The sequence below is a fragment of the Microtus oregoni genome, unplaced genomic scaffold, assembly GCF_018167655.1.
Source record: "Microtus oregoni isolate MIOR12 unplaced genomic scaffold, Mior012 000031F_ref0000149, whole genome shotgun sequence".
Classification (NCBI taxonomy): domain Eukaryota; kingdom Metazoa; phylum Chordata; class Mammalia; order Rodentia; family Cricetidae; genus Microtus; species Microtus oregoni.
Window position 1 is genome coordinate 17,441,546 of NW_024543090.1, and position 21,090 is coordinate 17,462,635.

The following is a 21,090-nucleotide window of genomic DNA, read 5'->3' on the forward strand; positions in this document are numbered from 1 at the left end:
CTCACACTTCTGAGCCTTTCTCTTCTCTGCTCTGCTGCCTCCCTGTCCCCTCTCTATTCTGTTCACCTAAAGATAACCGTCAAAGGCCATCAGTGAAATGCTGAAAGCCTCCCCAAGTCTGTGAAGCCTTGTACAAATATTTCAGAGAGTATTAAACATTCTCTTTTTAAAACACATTACAGCCCGCATGTTAAATGGAATATTAGAAGCATGTATGCCTAGTTACTTATGTTCCCAAATCACGAGAAAAAGCCCTGCTGTGGAAAGGGAACACCTCTTATTTGATCCAATTATATGGTCGATAAATGAAGGAATGAAGGCCGCGTTCTTTGCATTTTACCGTTATTTACCAAAACAGACTCTTTTAAAGTCTATGCGTATCCATTATATAACTGTCTTATGAGATAGTTATCCGTCTCCTTTTACTGGTAGAGAGATTCACAGACAGAGAAATAGTCATTTGGGAGGGGCAGGGTCAAAGGAAAGTTCAGCTGCACCTGCTTTGAGGACCATTATTCTTCGACACCAATCTCCCTCCTTAAGCATCAGTCATTCTTCCCGAACTCATCATTCCCTGACCCCTGCATGTGAATGTGTGCTGCCTATGAGTTATTTGTGCATCTGCCATAATGGCCCCCACCCCCAGTTTACGGTAGGCAGGCATCTGCTGAAGGCAGGGGCTGCAGTGATTTCCATACACTTTCATGGCCTGAGTCCCTTTGCTTGATCAAAATCTTTGTGCCCTGAATTTAAATAACACATGCCTAGATAAGGTCTTAAGGGCTTGGGAGATATATCCGCATCACCCTCCACGTGTGGCAATCAGTCAGGAGGAGACTCCACAAGGTCTCATCCCCAACCATCTATCACTTCTCTCCATCATTCACGTTTGGTACATAGAGATTTTAGAAGTTCTATTTAGTGGGCAGCATTTGTTAAAAACGTTAGTCGAAAAGGGAAGTAGGAAATTTTGCACTCGCTAATATACTTTTTGTAAGCATTTCTTCTTAAAAATGCCTAGTTTTGAAGCAGCAGAACCAGTTATCTCTGTTGGTTAGGAAGAATTAAGGAATAAGTATTTGAATTAGGCAGATATTACATTGGCTAGCTCACAGCTTCAGGAATGTGCTTCACAGCTCAACGTGGGGTCACATAAATGAATGTGTGGGTCAAAAAGAAGGTTGGCAATAGTCAAAGATTTCTGAGCCCACAATGACCAAATATTAATTCAAAATCAAACTTGTGACAAATCCAAGATGTTCCTGATGGAGCTCGCCCATGTTGCATTGCTGCTGGAGTTCTCCAATGTTGCATTACTGATGGAGCTCACCCATGTTGCGCTGCTGCTGGAGCTCACCCATGTTGCATTACTGATGGAGCTCTCCCATGCTGCATTGCTGATGGAGCTCACCCATGTTACGCTGCTGCTGGAGCTCACCCATGTTGCATTACTAATGGAGCTCTCCTATGCTGCAATACTGATGGAGCTCTCCCATGTTGCATTGCTGATGGAGCTCAACCATGCTGCATTACTGCTGGAGCTCACCCATGTTGCATTGCATAGCTTCACTATGGTCTAGATTTTGAGCATATAGCATGAGCATGCTTGCTTTGTAGCATACATGCCACCAGGGCACACAACACCAACCTATGGAAGCCTGAAACACCTCGGCTCAGACTGAAGACCATTGTAAGTTATGAATCGCAGCGTTTCCACTGCAGGGGTAAGGCTTTCTGCTCTTATGGATACATAATGGCTTGTTTGTGAAAAAATTTGAATAAAAAAAGAATTTTAATCCTTTCCTACCATCATTCCTCAGCATGCAAGCCTCAAATTGGTGTGCCTTTGGATCGCTCTGTGTTAGACAGAATGTTCGGTTTTAAAAAATTGTTTTTAAGTAGATGTCTTGACTTTAACTAAATCAAAATAGAAAAAAAACATTTAGCAGGGTTGGGACTATAACTCAGTGATAGATTGCTTGACTAGCATGCAGGGGGATGTGAGTTCAAGCACCCATGCTAGAGGAAGAATTATATACTGAGTTTTGTCTTGGAATTAGGGCAGAAATTCCAATAACTTCAGAAGTGGCCCTACACTTCTGTCATTTTTCATTTCTGGGAAGCTATCTTCTAAGCTGATTCTTACAGTAAAAATATGGATTATCTATGAAAAACCTGAGGATGCTCTATGTCTTGCAGTGTCAGGTTTAGTTTTTTGTGTAAAATTATAAATGTGTAAATTTGCTTCCACTTTAATAAATGGTAAAATATATGCATATATATATATGTGAAATGATGATATATTAGCAGTAAATACTTGATTTGTGGGCATATTTTACATACTTATTTACCAGGAGGTCACATAAAAGTTTCTCAGGTCAAAAGAGGCCACAAGTAGAAAAAACAATAAGAAGCTCTAGACTAGAGGTGATCATGGATACATCCATGTGAACCAACAGTCTTTGCTTCAGGACCCGACAAACACCGCTAACTATGAAAATCTCTGATCACTAACTAGATTTTTCTGGAACAATTGGGAATAGTTCGCAGGTAAGAGTAGATAGAGTCTGACCTTCGGCCATGCTTTTTGCGTTTTGTTCCACCTGTGACGTTTAGGAATCCCCAAGAGGCCCAGGTGGATGAAGGACAAAAGGGAAGCTGCCTGTGTGTGCAGGATGTCCCACACAAAGCTGCAACCTGGACCGTCCTACATATATATGATTGGTGTTGTGTCACCACCGCCTAGAAAATAAATTCTGATGCCTCCTTATTTTCTTGATAAGCTGAGAAGGAAAAGGCTCTCTTCTTATCCTGTTACGTATCATAAATCAAGGACTTAGAACGTTAATGCTGCACACCTGATGAAGACCTTCTAGCCAGTCTCATACAAAAAGAAAGTATAAACGGAAAATAAGAAACAAATACAGATGAAAACACAAGCTGCCAACACCAGTGGTCTACAAGACCATTGAGTCCAGTCAAGCTTCTAGGAGAGGAAAAGTCTCCAAAGACTGCGTAACACATCCAAAAGATTCTGCAACACACCCTAGGTCTATAGGTAATTAGTGTCAGTACAGGGCAGAGAAGGAAAGACCCAAGCATTGATGTTGGTGGGCAATGCTGTGCACCCCACACATGTAATCTCATTTAACGTACCCTCCAGGTCAACCCGCAGGGTAGCGAGTGCTCCCTCCCCTTTACCTAGCTCATGTTGACTAGAAGAGAGACTTGAATCCAAGTCTGCCTCCCAGACCTTCCTCCCCCCCCCCCCCATTCATTGCCATTGTGACCTTAGGGTACAGAGATCCTGACCCATGGTGCAAGATCCCTGCCATCAGCCTGGGACCATGAAAATAAGAATACCTCCTAAAAGCTATGCACAAAAAATGAAAGTGCACGTGCATGAAGTCAACAAAGACACAGTGCCCTCCTGAGGATAACTAAGGATAGTTTCCAGCTTCCTTTACATGTTTGTGAAAACCAGGGATGTCTCCAAAACTCAAACCTGTCATGAACAGGTCACCATAAAGAAATCCTTGTCACATACTGTGTAACTTCCCTGATCCAGATCTACCATTTAATCTCTCTCTCCCCCAGCTCTCTCTCTGACAGTGTAAGAAGAAGAAATCCTATCTCCAAATTCTGACCACACAGGTATAGCTAGAGACAATGCCAAAGCCCTAATGAGACAAATTTCAATTTTGAAGACCTAACCATCTTCCAAAGGGTTCTAAGTTCGAGGTATCTTTTAAGGCAGTAATGAATACACAAAATGTTAGTTTAAAATTTATTTCTTAATCTTTAAGGGATGCAATCAGATTGCAACAGATGCCTAGATACATTCTAAACAGCTCATGTATGTCTAGGCAAACATCACAGAATCCATAGACAAGAAGTGAAAACTTAGGAAATTAATTTGTTTACCTGGAGAATGAAAAGAAGACAGTGTCTATGGGTCCTGTTAATAGACCCAAGAGTCAACTCATGACTGCTAGGCAGCATAGCCGAGTGGGGAGTAGATGGTAGCCCTGCATCAGCAAAGTTGGGAAAGAAACTAGGAATCAAACACTATCCTTCCTTAGTGCGCCATGGAGAAGATGTTCCAACAGAAACAGACATATCACGGAGGTACAAAAGAGGGAACCGTGGGCTCAAGCCTAGGCAGACAGGAGAAACTTCATGGAGGCGGTGATACTAGCTCATCAGATTAAGAATTTCCTTGGTAGAGGACAGGCAAGGGCACACTCCTGCTAGGGCTCCTCTGTGGCTCTCCCTACTAGAGACCTCTGCCTTCCAGGGATACTAACAACAGGCTTCACTCCACTTTCATTTAACAGGAGCTAAATTTCAGTTTTCTTTCTTGTTTATCAGCAGAAAGGAAGCAGACTGCTCCAGACAACACAGAGATACATGTTACTAAGTTAAAGAGCCTGAAAAACATTGTCTGCTGGGACCTAAGAAATATTTTCAGAGGTAGAATTCAAGACAGAGCAGGACAGAGGAAGACAAATACAAAGTTCTCCCACTAATCCCCCCGTATAAACAAACAAAACAACAAACAAACCCAGAAATAATCTTAAGAGATTCCCGGGGGTGGGGAGTAGAAATGAGAAGGGGGGAAAGGGGTAGGGTGGGTGATGTGGTGTTTTTTATAGACTGATCTTCCAAAGCAAAGACAATGAGGGGGGAAAATAGAACACGTGTATTACAATGTATAGCGCCATAAGGCTGTGTTTGATGCTCTGGAGGGCTTCAACAAGTACTGTTCAGCCAAAAATCAATTGAAAAATCAGCATGATAAGAGAGCTTGAGTTGCCCTATAATAGCCTTAAGACCCCCAAGGCTATTCGAGTCCCTTTCATCTGCCACACTGCACAGGACTCTAGGGGAACCTCACTTCCCCTCCTTGAGTCCTCTGCCCCTCTGCCTCTCTCACCTACAGCTTTCTGTTCCCCTGGAAGGGCAGGGCGACTGACAGGGAATGATGATGTTTTCAAGTGGTTTTTGAGAATGTTTTCCTTCTCTGCTTTATGCTTTATCTTCTCTTGACATTTGCACTAAAATGCATCCTGGGCAATCAGTCATAGACTTCCACCATAGTAAATGGTCAGCCTTCGTCTGGGAAGAGCCTAGTGAGTCACGGTGTTGTGTTCTGAATGCCGGAGCTGACATACTTTCCACTGCCCTTAATGAAATCACAGTTCAGGCTCATGCAAATGAGCCACGTAAGAAATCCGCAGCATTGTTATAAATATACATATATATATTTCATTCCAAGATTTCATCTCAATATTTCTTCAATCACTCCTCACAATGTCTGGTTTGTTCAATTTATATTTCTGCTCAGCATTTGGTGCAAACCCCACAGATAAGATACATCTGTCCCTTAGTCACAAATCTTGGCATTTTTTTACCTTAACTCCATCGTGAAGTGAGTGGCTGAATTTACCTTGCTTGTTAGCAGCAGTTCCTCCTAATCAAACATTTCATTTCCAAACTTTCGAATCTGACATGAGCTGTGGCAACTCAGTAGAGACACATCCAAGCTTAAGGAAGACATATAAACATGCTGATCTGGGCGAGGGAAGGAAAAGCTAATTGGAAGTCAGCTTCCCTGTGATTATCAGCTTGTTTATGGGGAGGGAGGGCTCTTCGGAATGGTACTGTAAATTCATCCCCGATTATGGTGTTAACACAACGCTCCCTTCCACACGCTCCCCAAGAGCCCCCCACCCCTCCGTTTTGTGTAGTCATAAAGGGTTGTGCACTGTTTCCAGGGACTGATGGTTCTCTGCGCTTTGATTTTCCCCAGTTTTAGGAAAAATGAATCAGTGGCACAAGCAGTAGTCAGACTTCACTCCCCTCGTGTGCAGAAAGCACACATATTCATTGTCTGCTATAAGAATAAATTTTAGTAATTTTCCCCATGTCAATATGAATATTAGACTGACCCAATTAATATGAAACGCTTCTAGGCTGCTGGAACAGACAGTGCTACAGAAAGAACCATTTGCACAACCTGTTCATGATTACGGGCCATAAGGACACAAAGATGGCACACACATTTGTGGGCCATCTGAATTCTTATACGGGAAGGGGAGGGGGAAGGGGGAGTCGCATGACGTCAGCTTGACTGTCGTGGGTCATGTTTTTTAATCCAGAGTATTGGACATGTAACACAGCAACAAGAGCTGATCATTTTGTTTAATCACCTTTTGGATCTTTGCCAGATGGTCTCTATTGAGAACGCTGCAAACACAGAGACATGAGCTGCATCTAACACGCCACCAGAGCCTTCCCGTAAATGTCTGAGAACTGATTCCAACAAGAATTTAGTCTCCGAGCAGAAAGGGATACATTTAAAAACTATGTGCATTAACTATACTTTTCCCCATAGAATCCTCACTTGGCATGAATAATTTACCCACTCTTATGCTAATGGGATCATGAAAGTATCCCCCTGTCTTCGTGCAGCTCTTCTCAGCTTTCAGTAATTACCCCACCCAGTGAAAATAACATGGCTTCCACATTGAACAGCCCACTAGTACCTGACAATCAGCAAGATCATGGCTGACACTGGAAGGATCTAGAACTGGACAGAGACACCCTCAGAACCCGAAAAGAAACACAACCACACAGTAGTCCTGGTAGAGGGTGAAGGTACATGGTTGGGAGGGTAGGGGGGTAAAGAAGGCTCTTCATCGTCAAGCCTGCCTTTCCTCTGCCTCGCCATCTAAATCTGACTTAAAGAAAACATGTTCTTTTTCTAAGGGCGAAAGACATCGGAGATCAGATCAGTTTAGAAAGAAAATCAATACGTGCTATCTAAGAAAAAAAAGATAGTTATCTATAGAACACATCTATATAAAGTATTTATTTTATCAGAACTTAAATATATATATGAATAAAACATAGATATGTATATGATGGGAAATTCCCTAAATGATACTTTTGGAGGAGAATGGGGGAAAAAAAGGATGACTGAAAAAAAAGAGGAGAAAGGAGAGAAAAGGAGGGGAAAAAGAAAACCAAACACATTTCGACCTCTGTCCACAAAACTCCATGTTAGGTAGTTCACTGTGTAAAAATTATCAGGCTAAAACATCTGGGAAAGAAAGCCATGAAACAGCAGGGAACGTGGCTGGTTTATTGTTTATCTTTTGTTTATGAGGCAGTATTCAAGTTTAATTACAACTCTAAATTAAACTCTAACTGGCATCAGGAGACATCCTTTTACATGACTAAGTTAAAAAAAAAATCTGGAAATCCCAATTCTGGATTTTTCGAGTAAGTTGATATATATAGGAATGACATGACTCAAAATTAACGGCAATTATAGAAAACTTTTAAGCTTTTATGGGCAACCGTGGCATGTTCCTAGAGCACGCATTTATTAGAAGACTTGAATTTTATTGCTCATGGCGACTGTCTAAAATGTCCTAAGAGCTTCAGCAGAACATACCTAAATGTTTGCTGATGATTGAAGGATGGGTTTCATTTTTATTTAATTTTTTTTGGCGGGAGAGAAAGGAAGTACCATATGAATATTTTATATAGAATACCTTCTTCTCTGGCCATGTCCAACTGTCGATTATAGTTGGAGAGAAAAAAAATGCTGATAACAATCAGGAGGAAGGAGATGCTATTGTATTTATCACAAGTTAGTGACCAGTTTGGGGTGAACTTAACTCTAGGAAAAATAAAAGTTAAAAAGCAACTAGCGAAAGATGATGCCAGATGGCGTCTGTCATATTGTATTTAGGGTTATTTTAAAGAGATTGCCACCACTATGAAAACATCCCATTGACAGAGTTTTCCTAGGCTGAATGAGAAATCCCAGCAGAGAATATTCAGGACCCTCAGTAAGTGGGTTTCCCCCTTCCTCCTTTAAATACATAACTGGAACATTTAAAGCAGAGAAAATGTTCTTTCATAACTGCAACGTAGTGTAAACTCAAAAGTGTCATGGTATCTTATGGATGTTTGACTATAAAGGCTTCCACTCATTTCTAAGGGCACCTTTGTAGATTTCAACACTACGGTTGCTAAATAACTGTATAATAACTAGATAAACATCTAGCTCTGGGATTCTAGCCTCGTTGCCCAGATGATAGATGGTGACATCAATGGAGGGGTCTGGTGGTAGAGTCGAGGGGAACCCTGCTGGCTTGTACAGCCCAGGGTCTCGAGCAATTAGTGGTATAGATGCTAGCGTGCTCCTGTATTTAGGTTAATCTGGGCCTGGCAACAGTATGGTTAACGTGTGTGTGGTGTGCACTGTGAGCTCAGCAGTTACTGGGCCAACTGTCTCGGTATTTCTGGGAATCCTGCCTATTCACAGTGCAGGGATTGTTCAATTGCTGCAAAATGTACAAAATGAATTTTACAAAAATGAATTGTAAGGAAGGCCCCATTACAACGATTTTACAGCAAAGATGTCAACATCAATTTTTCTTTCATGCATAGCTAATGATTAAAACAGCATATTCCATTTGCCTAAGACAATTTATTTCATATTGGCACATCAAAATATTGAAATACAAAGTTATCTTTACTCTACCCTCTTCATTCACTGCTGTTGAACCCGTACCATTGTTCAAACCAGGAAAAATAAAACAAACTTGGCACGAAATACTTAAAACAAAGGCTCATCAATATTCTCCAATTTGTCAACATCTCAATTACAGCACTGGAAAAAAATGTAAATTTCGTGTGCTCTAAACACTGAGGGGTCTAGTCTCTTGCCAATTCACACGTGTAGCTCGCATCAGCGTTAATGGGAGCTACACAAACCCATCAATAATAATAATACTTTGTACATATACTGTGCCTTTTATCTAAGGCGCTCAGAGTGCTCTAGGAACGAGGAGGCTGCTGCTTAGGCTTCACTCTGGCAAAGCACACAGTGAAACACAAGCATCTTTAGAATCAGCAGGTACAGAACGAGGGACCCCAGGCCTTATTATCAAACCCCATTTTTACTGACGGGAAGTCAGGCACAAAGACAGGCAGTTACTGCCCCAGAGCCCCGGAGTCTGCACCCTAATTCCGTCCTTGAAAAACCAGATTTCCTTCCTCATTCGAATGTGACTAGCAAGACAAACGCCCTCCCTTTGGCTGTTTTTCGAAAACAGAAAACCTAGTGAGTGAAAAGCCAGCTTCATATTCATACAGTTGACTGGTGTGTGGTTGGAAAGACAGTCAGACTGCAAATTTTCCAAGTTCATTTCTTACGATATTAAAAATGTCATTTTTTTTCCTCCTTTCGGTTTATCATGCAAACACCTATATGAAAAGATAACCTCTTGTCTGTGTACTACCTATAGCTCTTCAGTATCGGATCGTAGGATGAGGTGCTTTTAGGTTCCAAGGTATAGATTTGTTAGGATCCTTATTGTAAAAATATTCACAAAATTATAAAGAAACATAAATGCATGTATTGTTTTATAGCATATGGCTATTAAAGTTTAATTTAAAATGTGTATGAAAACATTGTATTTAGTACAATTCATCCCTATTTCTTCTGTTTATCATAATTTGTTTTGAAATGGAATCATTTTACAGTTTTCCATATGCCTGTTGTGCTAATAAATTCTGAAGAAGTAAGGAAGTCTCTTGTGAACTGCAAACCTAGATTCCAATGAAACATTATGATATATTTAATATGAAGAACATAAATTTCCCTCCCAGCCTTTCCATTCTACATCAGCCCTAAGATCTAGCCTCTGATAAGCATATGTGATTTCAGTCAATACCTCTGCTGACTTTGCCCTGCAGCAGGTGATTAATCTTCCCCCCGAAAGCTACTCCGGAGCCTTTTGGTGGAACAAAGTAGCAAAATATCTTGAAAACATGTTTAAAAGATTATGGGAGCAAAACATACTTAAGTCCGGCCTTAAAAATTTAGGGTCTGCTGTCAGAAACAAACAAAACAAAACAAAACAAACAAACAAACAAAAAACCCAGAACACCTTGACGCACGCATTGTAATAACCACTAACACAGTGGTGAGCCAGGTAGAAAAATTCTCTTTGCACCAACAGTCTCCATTTTACAGAAACAACAACTTTCCCCACTTTCTCTCAAACTTGAACACAGTTGCGGGAGAGGTGGGGAGAGACAGCCTTCCTAGTGCTTATATGTATAAGCCACCATGTCCATTCTTTAATCCCACAGAGATATGATTAAAGGAACAAAATGCTTGGGGGATCAAATCCTTCAGCAAGGGATAAGTGGGTGCGGCTACCCACAGCAAGGGGAGCTCAGTGTCTTGTTTCTCCCCAGAGGATGTCTTACATGTCTTCTCTCTTTTGACCAAAACTCCTTAATAAAACAAAACTGACTAACTAAAATGATAAAACTTCATGCTATGGTAGCTATTCCTTGCTCCAAAACCTACATTTTTTGCCTCTCCTGCTCTCTCTCTCTCTCTCTCTCTCTCTCTTTCTCTCTCTCCCTTCCTGTTATCCCTCTCACCATAACTCAACTAACCCAACAGAACCAGTCAGTTTTAAATTTCAGCTGGGACCTTGGTGACCTGTTAATGAATCTACAGAGAAGAGAAAAACTCACAGTGCTGAGTTATGCCTGGTGTCGCTAGCTGACATGGAGTCAGAAATGCTTGAAGCGTTAACGTAATTGCAAGAATGTGAAAAATGAAGCGCTGGGCTCCTGAGCCAAGCGAAAGGTCAGAGGGAGCCTCACACAGGAGAAGTTTCTGGAAGATAGCCTCATTAGGCCATTAAAGTCTGCTTCTCCTTCTTTCCCTGCACCCCACCCCCAGTTCCTGCAATGTTGAGGGTGTTTTGTTTTTATTAATAGATATTTCACCCCTTTGTGGTGGCCTAACTTGGAGCAGTGGGGAGGACTACGTGATCGAAAGCTTTCTGCATTTGACTCAGGGTCACTTGGAACCACAGTTAAACGTCTGTATTGCAGAACCACTATTGAATCTACGTACACGATACCTTCAAAATGTGTTAGAATGAAGTTTATTTTACAAACAGTCCTTCTGATGCATTCAAACCAATATACACATAGCTCACAAGTTCTCCTATAGCCATTTGATAGTGTGTCATTTGTGGGCCACAACTGGCTTAAAAAGACAGATCTGACTAGAATTCACTTACAGGTAAAAGACATCCTAAAAAGGCCTGTTTTCTAGATTCCCTTGGAAATTCAGGGGTCCAGAATCTCTGGCCAGAAACATGGAGGAGGGTAGATACTCACAGCACACTAGCAACTCCCTTTGAAATGTCCTGTATAATTACAGCTCAACCTGTAAAGCAGTATTTGACTTGGAAGCCTGTCTAATGCTTAAATATTGTGGCCATAAACAGAAACATAATAGAGATAAAATAGACCTAAGAGATCAGACACCATCTGATGTAAAATATTAAAAAGTAAAATCTATACACATCCCTGGACCACATTCAATAATGCATCTTCCTTTAAATGATCATTTTATCCATAGGAGAGTCATTCCTACCAATATATAACCTTCCCTGTTGTAAATGGTAAAATTCATTCCAAATTGCAGAAGGCTTCCTTGACATCTGTAGTTGTTCTCCTCGCCTTCTAAAACTCGATTTTTTTTTTAAAATTGGGACAAAGATCACTATGTCAGCTATATAGAAGCAGGGACAAGTATTATTGAAGAATTTTAAAATCCATCTTCCCAAAATAATAGTCTGCATAAATCTCTTCAACCCTCCCCCATCCCAGACTGGCATTTCTGGAGTTAATAAGATCAGACTTTTGCCTCTTACAAGCCTTAGAGGCATGGTTGCTTTAATTATAAAGAAGTCGTATCGTACATATTACAGGCAAATAGCCTTCACATAGTATAATTCCAACTACTGGATTATAACAGTTATGTAGGTCTGTCTTTCTAATATTCACCAAAGGAGTGTAGATAACCACATTTGTAAGAGAATTGGCAGAACCAATCAATTATTATTGCAATGTGGACTTAAAGATTAGATAACTCATTCTGAGTCTTTAAATAAAGTAACAAGAGGAACCCTGTCTTCCTACCAACCAGTCGGTAAACTCCCTACATCCTTACCTTCCCCTCTCCTGTTTACATGGACTGATACCGAGAAATGCGGAAGTTATTTTGGTCATGCCTAGTTTTGCACAAAGAAAATTCATAACTTCTTACCTTGCTCACTGCTGTTGTCTCCACTCTGGGAAGCATGGCCCCCACTGGAGGGTCCCGGGGTGCCTGCTGAGTGAGTTGAGGTCGCATCATCGTGGTCTCGCCAGGATGAAGGGTTCTGATGTCAGGATGCCAAGGAATTTTCCCACAGTTACCATTTGAGCCATAAATGAGGAACCATGAAGACAGACAGGCACAGGGGGAGAAAAAAAATGTGTACATATTAGTATTTTCAAAAGTGGCCACAGGCATGCTATTCTATGCCATCTTCTTCGGCTACATCAGTACATACATTTGTTAAATCTGACATATCTCTTCTAAGTGTGTACATCCTATTAGATGCAAATTTACACCTCAGTAAAGTTAACTTCTGAAGTGAGGGGAAACTGCCTTAAAATGTCTTTCTTAACTTTTCCATTATATGCAGGACACATTTTCCTGGTGTTCTCAGACACAAAATCCATCTGACCATGAGCCTCTACAAAGTTCAGTACTCCCTTCAAAAGAGTATGGGGTCAACAATGGATGGAGGGACAACCCCTTACACATTCAAATGCCTTGCCTTAAAATAGTCTGTCTGAGGGCTCCACATGCTATCAACAGGTAGACTGTATAAACAACAAGAGCAATAGCAATCGCGGCATCAATGTTTCATTGACCATCAAACCTTGCTTTAATTGGCACAAATGGTAATTTTTAAAAACAAAACCAATGTGGGCTACTCGCCACTTTGCCAGCAAGCTGAGACTTTCGCTTTAAGCGACTGAGCAGGGCCTTCTGGAAGAACCTCAAAGGTCTGCAAGGCAAACCAGGAGGTACCAGCTCATGCTACTTTGCTAATATATTCGTCTCCTGCTTCCCCTCCCCTTTCCTGATATTCCTAATACCACTGCTGTAGCTTAAAGGGAAACAGGAATTCTAATGTACAGGAAGGACTTTATCAGCACCACATGAAGGCAGGCAAGAGATGGAATTTCCTCTGGCAGACAGGGAGAGCAGGAGCCCCACATGAAACACAGCAGCCTTGGGGCCAACGCTGTACACTTGTCACCTATGTACTATGACTTTGACTACACCTGTGGACCTACAGGCAAGAGCACTCTTTAGGGGTTGGAGCAGACGGTGCAGGACAACATTTTAAAGACAGCACAATCTCTTAAAGCACAACAGCACTTTTTTTACTAGAATTGGTAAACAATAATTCAGAGCAAGCATAGGTCACCTACAAACCACGTGGCTAGGTGAAAGGAATCTCACTATGATACCAGGACACAGAGTTTATTAGGAAAATAATCAGCCTGTCATCTTTTCCCCAAGACTAAGCCCATAATGTACCTACAGCAGATAGTGCTACTGAAATAAAACCAGAAACCAAAGGAAGACAAATGAAGGAACAACAGCAGTGGACATTTTCTCCTACGGATCTTCTATAAACATATTGTACTTTAATATTTGGAATTTTGGCAGATGAAGACATGATCCAGATCTCTGTGATCAACATATCAACGTCGGTGTTGCTGGCGACACTGCCAGGCAAGCCATCGACTCAAAGTCAAGACCTTGAGTAGAAATCGTGACTTTAAGTATAATTCAGATTCAAATCTGTACAATAAAGATGTAATAAAAAAAAGAGGATTAAGGAATTCGGTGGGCATGGTAGCACACATCTATAATCCCAATATTTGAGGAGCTCAAGCAGGAGGACTGCCATGAGTTTGAGTCCGACCTAGACTACTCAGTGAAATCCAGCATCAAAACAGAAGGAAGGGAAGAAAGGGAGGGAAGACAGCAGGTAGGAAGGAAAGAAGGAAGGAAGGATGGAAGACAGAAACGACTGATTTGGAAATGAAAGTGAGAAGAATATGTTAGACCGAGTTATCTGCTGCTTTGATGTCTCTTTATGACAGGTATTTACTGCGTGGGGATCCCCTGAAATGCTGGACGAATTGCAGCAGGAGATGGAAGAGAGAGAGAGAGAGGCATGGCGTGTACTTATTCTGCAACAGCGCGGACTGCGGGACACTTTCCCTAACCAAACTTTCCAGGGTACAACAGCCGGTGAGGTTCGTTTTATGCACTGCAGGCTTTTTATTAAGCTGGCTGCTATAAAAGCTCCTTATCCCTCATGAAAATTACAATAATTAACCACTAACACCTCAGCTATGTTTTAAGGCAAATGTCATCCGACACTATTATATAATCGTTCGGATGGAGCTGGGACAGGTCTTTCAGTTTAAGCACTGACATGATGGGAGGGTTTTTGCACAAACGATTCCTGTAGCTGAAAAACACGGCTGAGTTCTTATCAGCCAGGCCTGGGCTGGACTTTAAAGTCAAGCCTCATTAATTCATAATTTAGCATCTCTCTCTCTCCGTGGCTTTCGCGAGCATGTGTCTTCTAAAGTCATACTTGTCAACATTACTAGAACAATGGGCTCCGCCAACCAAGTCAGGTCTTGGACTTTCAGTGTGGCCACCAAATTTTCTCAAGTTCTCTTATCTCCCACCCCCTATCTCTTCCCTCTTTTCCTCCTCACCTCTCAAAAACATACTCTGTTGGAAAAAAAAAATGGTGTCTCTTGTGCTACCTTCAGTGGAGAGACTGAAGCACACTGAGGAGAACCTTTTGTTAGCCATCTAATGTGAAGAAGGATGGACAGATCCCTCTGGGAGTTCTGGGGTAGAGACTCACCCCAAGATGTCTATATAAAGCTACAGATAGTGGTATGATCATATATAAAGACACACATGGGTAATCTGAGCAACATAAACAAAAACTCATCCTTCACCATTAAAAAAAAAAACAACTTAAAAAAAACCCCACAGCCTACATAAACAACATAAAGCATTACCCATAATACTGGGTTTTTCTTAGATCGAAATATTGTGAATAGCACAGCTTCCTTTTTTCCCCCCTCCTAGATAGTTTCCAAGTTTGCGTCCTTCAAGAATAACCACCTGGCCCTCTGCCAAATTAAAAGCAGAAGTTGAGTGAATCCTGAACCAACGTGATATACAAAAGCATGTAAAAACATATGACATATGTAGAAAAATATATAAAAGAGAATTGATTCCTACGTGCATCAGTGCAGATGAGAACTCGTGTATACACATTCCATAATACATGTCCTGTTCTCCAGCCAAAAATACCATGAAGACACCCCAGGGCAAGGAGGGAACATGTTTCTATTCCCAACGGATTTAATAATTGGGAGTCAAAGATGGCACTCCCCTTGTTCTTTATATAATTGCGTTAAAGAGCAGGGTTACCAGGAGAAAAGCAGTGAATACCGAGTAGCGCACAATAGGAGATGGGAAATAGATACAAGAAGCTCCGTCTCCAGGGGCAGTTTTTTTCTATTTGCTGGGCTACAGACTCACAGCTGATAATGCAAGTTGTAATTAATATAAAAGCAAGAGACAATATGGGCAGAGCTTGTAGTAGCGGGGCCATGGGAGAGCGCTCCGCTGCTTTCCCTGGCTTCTCATTTGCACAGGGCTTTCCCTAGAAAACACAATCCTGCCAGTGTTTTCTCCCTTGAAAGTTAAAAAAAAAAATTGATTTAGCACCGTCATTGAATTTTGCTAAATCTAGAAAAGAGAACAGAGAGGACAGGAGTCTCTGGGCACAAGAGGCGAATCCTCCGTGTGCGGCTTTTGTTGAGGTTGCAGATAGGCTGCAATTATACTTCAAACCAGAATGGCACTTCTGTGAGGGCTCTGCCTATAGGATAATACTTAATAAGTCCTAGCCAATTGGTCGTGTTTCCTGTATCAAAATATTCCCCACAGCGCATAGTTCATTCACGGGGTCACTGGGGTAAAATGCGCAAGCGTTTCCAAATAAAACCATAAAAGTAAAATGTCTTGGGCTTGAAGGAAACAGGAGCCACTATTGCATTTAAGAGTTGACAAAAATAAACTGAGCTCTTGTTTTTAGACTCCATATGAAAAGTTATTCTCTGCATGTGGGACCGGGGAAAAGACAGAAAGATAGAATCAACTCTTGGGACCACCTCTAACAGGTCATGTGACCGGGAGCGATCGCTCCTTTGACGTCCTTTTGGACATGTCATTTATCTCTTTGGAATTATGAAGTCATACAAGATAATTCCCAAGGTCATGTCCACTTATGTCCATTTTGAAAAGTACTTTAAACATAGCCAACATTTTTTTTTCTAAAACCCATATAACTATATAACATAAAACCGAGAAGTATACAGGAAGCATGAAAACACAGATATGCATTCATAGGTACACAGTAGCAGAAAACACAGCCAAAGACATGCTCATTCGCTGAAGAGGTACACAGATTCATCTGACTTGACACATTTAAACCACGAAAGGAAGGTATATTTGCGTCAATACTTCCCATTAATATGAAGTCACTTATGTCGTATGGCTTTACAGTCCTAGTTAACAGTGTGGACAGAACTCTTTTTAAAAAGATGTAAGCACTCTTCTCCTTGGGCATGCAAGTGCACAAGTTAAAAATGTTCATGGAAGAACTGGGATAAATGCTGGGACTTCAACTTGTTGACTGTGATGTTGACCAAGAACCCGGGACACCAGTGTGGGCTTTTAGAAGCCGGAGTCTCTAAAAATGTAACTCAAGCTGGAGATTTTGCCTCAGCGTTTGCAACATTGCACAGGGCTTTGGGAATTAACGCATAAGCACATCTCCCACAAGGGCAGCCTCCTTTGCAAATGATTGCTCCATTGAGTGGTGGACTCTCGAAGACAAAAACACATTTGCTCCTCCAGAGAGGGTTTGAAAATGCTTTCTATGATTCTGAAGTGTGCCGGCATATCCCCTAGACCAGTCGGTACATAAACAGCCAAGACAATGATGTCAGATAACACCAAGTCTTCTCATGGCATTGTGAATGTCTACGTGACTGTCAAATGTATCTAGGATCCATGTCACCACGTTTACACTGAAGACATGCTCCAACTGCACAACCTAAATAACTTAAATGACGTAAATACTCTTGATGAGAAATAAACAGGAACGCTACCAACAAGCAGACATTTCGGCAAATAACAAATAACAAATAACAAAAAGCCATGTCTTCTATCAGGGTCCTTAAGAAGGGACCCTGAGTTCCAAAGTAAAACTTCCCAAAATTCGGTCCCAGGGAGGGGCTTTGAATAAAACACAGCCTAACACCTAATATCACACCTCCGTGTAAGAAACCAAGAGACAAAAGCAATCATTCATGTTATTAATGTGAATATCCAATCTCATTATTCTCCCTTCATCGTCAATAGACCAAGCACTCAAACTCAAACCTCTCCTCGCTGCGGCCATCACTTCGAGTTTTTCAAGTAATAATAGATTTTCTCTACCAGCACTTGACCATTTTCTGTCAAGAGCAAGATTTTGGTAATTCTCTCTGCTTACCTAACCCATTCAAAAAAAAAAAAAAAACTGTAACAACATAAATATCCTTGACATATTCACAAACGCAAAACAATAGTAGCATATGTTCATTGAAACTACAGCCCACAGAAATGAAAATAAAATGCTATTTTCTTATGATGTTTTCAGAGCCAGCCAATTTTAAGGTACCTGCCAATTCATATTAATTCACATAACTATATTTTCTTTACTTATTTCTTTCAAAGCAAATGAAATGGAGGTGCTTGGCACCATGAAGAGGAGGTGGCGTAACTATAGGACCATCTGCATCGCAAACAAGTGTAGCTAGGAGAATATATTTCAAACACGTATATCTCGAACATATAAACTTGATATAAAGACATAGAATATCTTCATTCATAAATATTATGATGATACATACTTATCTGTACTATATCTAAAAAAGTTGATCTCAAATTATATAAAATAGAAAATTTGGATATTACTTTTTTTTTTTTTAGTTTACTTCAACAGTCTAGGAAAAACAAAATTGCTTTACGACAGTTTCCAAGTTGAAACTTTTTTTAAAAAAGTTTTCTTGACATGTTTGTTTTAAACATGATAAATTTGAATGTCTGGGTAACTTAACATTAGCTGCAGCTGGAAAACACAGTTGAGTTTCTTTTGATTATTATCTATTTTTCCCTCAACAGTATTCTGAAAAATAGTAGAATAGCCATTTGCTAGTTGCAACAATTATCCTTATGCTATAGTAAGATGATGAGATAAAACACATCCTATGGTTAAAAAAAATAAGCATTCCTCATGAATTGACTTAACACAGTACAGCAACCAAAGCTGCACGCTTCATTTTATCCTTGGTTCCAAACTTCCCCTCATCATTACACACATCACATTTGCTAATAATAAATGAACAAACCCAGCATCCTCACTGAATGTAAAGAATGGAATGCAAGACCCTTATGGGTCTTCTTTTAATGCATCTATGTTGTATCAGAAAACTTATGTGACTTTATAGAAGATGAAATTAGCACAATACCTGGTCATAATATGTAAAAGTCACACCTAAAAGTCTGTTGAAAATACTAGCTTTGAAGGTATTTATTCAGTCAACTGCCTTCATTCATTTATATTTTTAAGTATTTTAATAAGGGAATGGAAAACTATATTGTGCTTAACATCCTGCCCTTGATAGGTCTTTCATTGTTTTTCAATGCATAGAACTACAAAGTTAGTATTTCATTTTTTCTTTCACTCTTTCTCTTCGCTCCCTCTTCACACACATAGATACACACACACACACACACACACTCACACACACACTCACACACACGCGCATGAACGCACAGTGTAGCTTGATACCACTTAATAAGGATAGAGGTGTATGTGTTTTTGGGGTGTCAAACAGCTGTCACAAACTGTCACCTCCACAAGAGAAACCTTGGCACACAATAAATGAAACCACACTCCTTTTTTTAGCTGTCATTATTCATAGCCAATAAGTTGAACCGCTCACGGCATTTCATGCGCAAATAAAACCACGACGTAGCTCAGTAGATCAGAATAGTGGGCCAACAGAGGAAACAGGGAAAACAACACGCTGTCTGGGCCCTACTGAAGTGGCTGATCATCACCCTGTACCACTGTGCAGCAAATGAGATCCAGCCTAAGGCAAGGCATTAAATATGCATATCAAAGCAAATGAAAAAAATAAACCTGATGACTCAAATTGAACACATTTATATGCTGAAAATGTCCCCCTTACATCACTTTCAGGTAGGGGTTCTGTGGTCTTCTCCCTCTCTTGTGACTGAGGGGGCTGAGGGAGGACAAGTTTGTAGGAAAGGGTGAAAAGCCTTAGAAGGGATGCCCTTTGTCGGGCAGGAGGGGGTGGCCTAGGAACAAACGCAGTCAATATGCCCACGGTACCTAGAAGGCTGCAGAGCTTTCAAGGTTTTCTCGCTCGTCCCGCATGAAACACAAGCATGTGGCAGACCTTTCCATTTCCCACTCAGTATGCTGGTGGAACAAATTATTGCTTCATTTCAAAACAAATAGCAGGGGGCTAAAGCAAAAATGCTGTAGTTCAGATCCCTAGGAAATAAAAGGCTTTAAATTATGACGCCCAATGAGGTGGCAAGCCCTCGTGGATTCAAAATAAATCAGTTGTCATATTTACTTGATTGGGGGCTTGAAAGGGTAGCAACAAATGCTCCAGTTGACTCTTTTATCCGAAGATGATGATTGTTAAATTACTCAAGCACTATTCTCTTAGGTACCACCTCCTTCTTGAGTCTGTATTTAAATATTACGATGGCTTCACAAATTAGCTTTGTATATCAGCCAGTGCCCTAAACTGCCTAGTTTATCTTATTTCTTCTACATAAACATCAGCACCCCCAACTCCATACATCCAGCAGAAAAGCCATTGTCAAGAAACTGTTGTAGAAAACCAAGTAGTCACAACCCCACAACATAACAAGAAGAAAAAAAAAAAGCTTTTGATGCAGAAGCAACTAGGGACCTCTCATGCTCCAAACCAGCAGATACAGCCCTCTCTGTCCCCCACCCCCATAATACAAATGCATACAAAGCCATAAACAGAAAGGTGATGAAAATAAGTAAAGAGCAAAAATAAGTAAATATTTATGACGTGAACACTCCTCTTGAGCCACAAGAACACACACTGCAGAGACACAGAGAAGCCAAGGAACTTCCAACAGCTGCTAGACCTATATGATTTTACTTAACACTTACTTGCAAGGTACAAAACCGCGGACGACTTCCCCCAGCACCATGGAAACAGCTAAAGGTAAGGACAAGTGCAGGGGCTTTTAGCAGCACAGCATTGATTCTGTATCAGAACTGGACATCCTACGCCATGGTTTTCTTTCATTATTGGAAACTTGTAGACTGCTGTCTCACGTAGTGCAAAGGTTAACCTTTCAAATCAATGGCTACTTCTTTGCAAAAACTTTTGGTAGAGGGAGAGGAGAACTCACAGAAAAGCTATTCACCCCCCTTTATACTCAGGAATTTGGGGGTGGGAGTGCAAACTGCCTTCAAACCTCAATGCCTGTTTAACCCCTATGAGGTGTTAATATTTCAGCTATGAAGTTATCCAGACTACGGCCTGTATTGTTTAGGTTGTGAGTTCAAATGAATGTATAGACACTCTGCCCTCCACCTCCATGCTCGAGTTCCCAAAATTATACTGCTATTCACACTTACTCTTTAACCTCAGCACTCCTGCCTTCCCTACCAGCCCTGCCAGCTGCAATCCTTCTCCTTGCTTCTTCTTCTTTAGATTGTGAGCATCACTACATATGCTTTTTCTTCCCTCCATCAGATTCACTCGACGAGTTCCAAAATAGGATTAGAAACAGAGAGAATAGAAATCTCCTTTCCTGGCTTGACATCCACGGGCATCTTCTAAGTCACCAACTGTTGAAGTGTTAAAGTGCAATCACTAACCTATGGTTACTCAATCTTAATTCCCTTCAGCGTTCTGTAATACAGTGTTAAAAATTGGTTCATCAAGGTTGCT

General features: G+C 40.9%; 1 protein-coding gene across 8 annotated transcripts in view; it reads right to left on the bottom strand.

Annotated features, from left to right (window-relative positions):
* Positions 1-21,090, bottom strand: part of Meis2 (Meis homeobox 2) — a 205,819-nt gene that overhangs the window by 177,886 nt on the left and 6,843 nt on the right. For all 8 annotated transcript variants that reach the window (XM_041678815.1, XM_041678813.1, XM_041678816.1 and 5 more), the window contains exon 7: positions 12,164-12,278. In XM_041678815.1, coding sequence (XP_041534749.1) covers positions 12,164-12,278 — 115 coding nt within the window. The remainder of the gene's footprint in view (positions 1-12,163; positions 12,279-21,090) is intronic.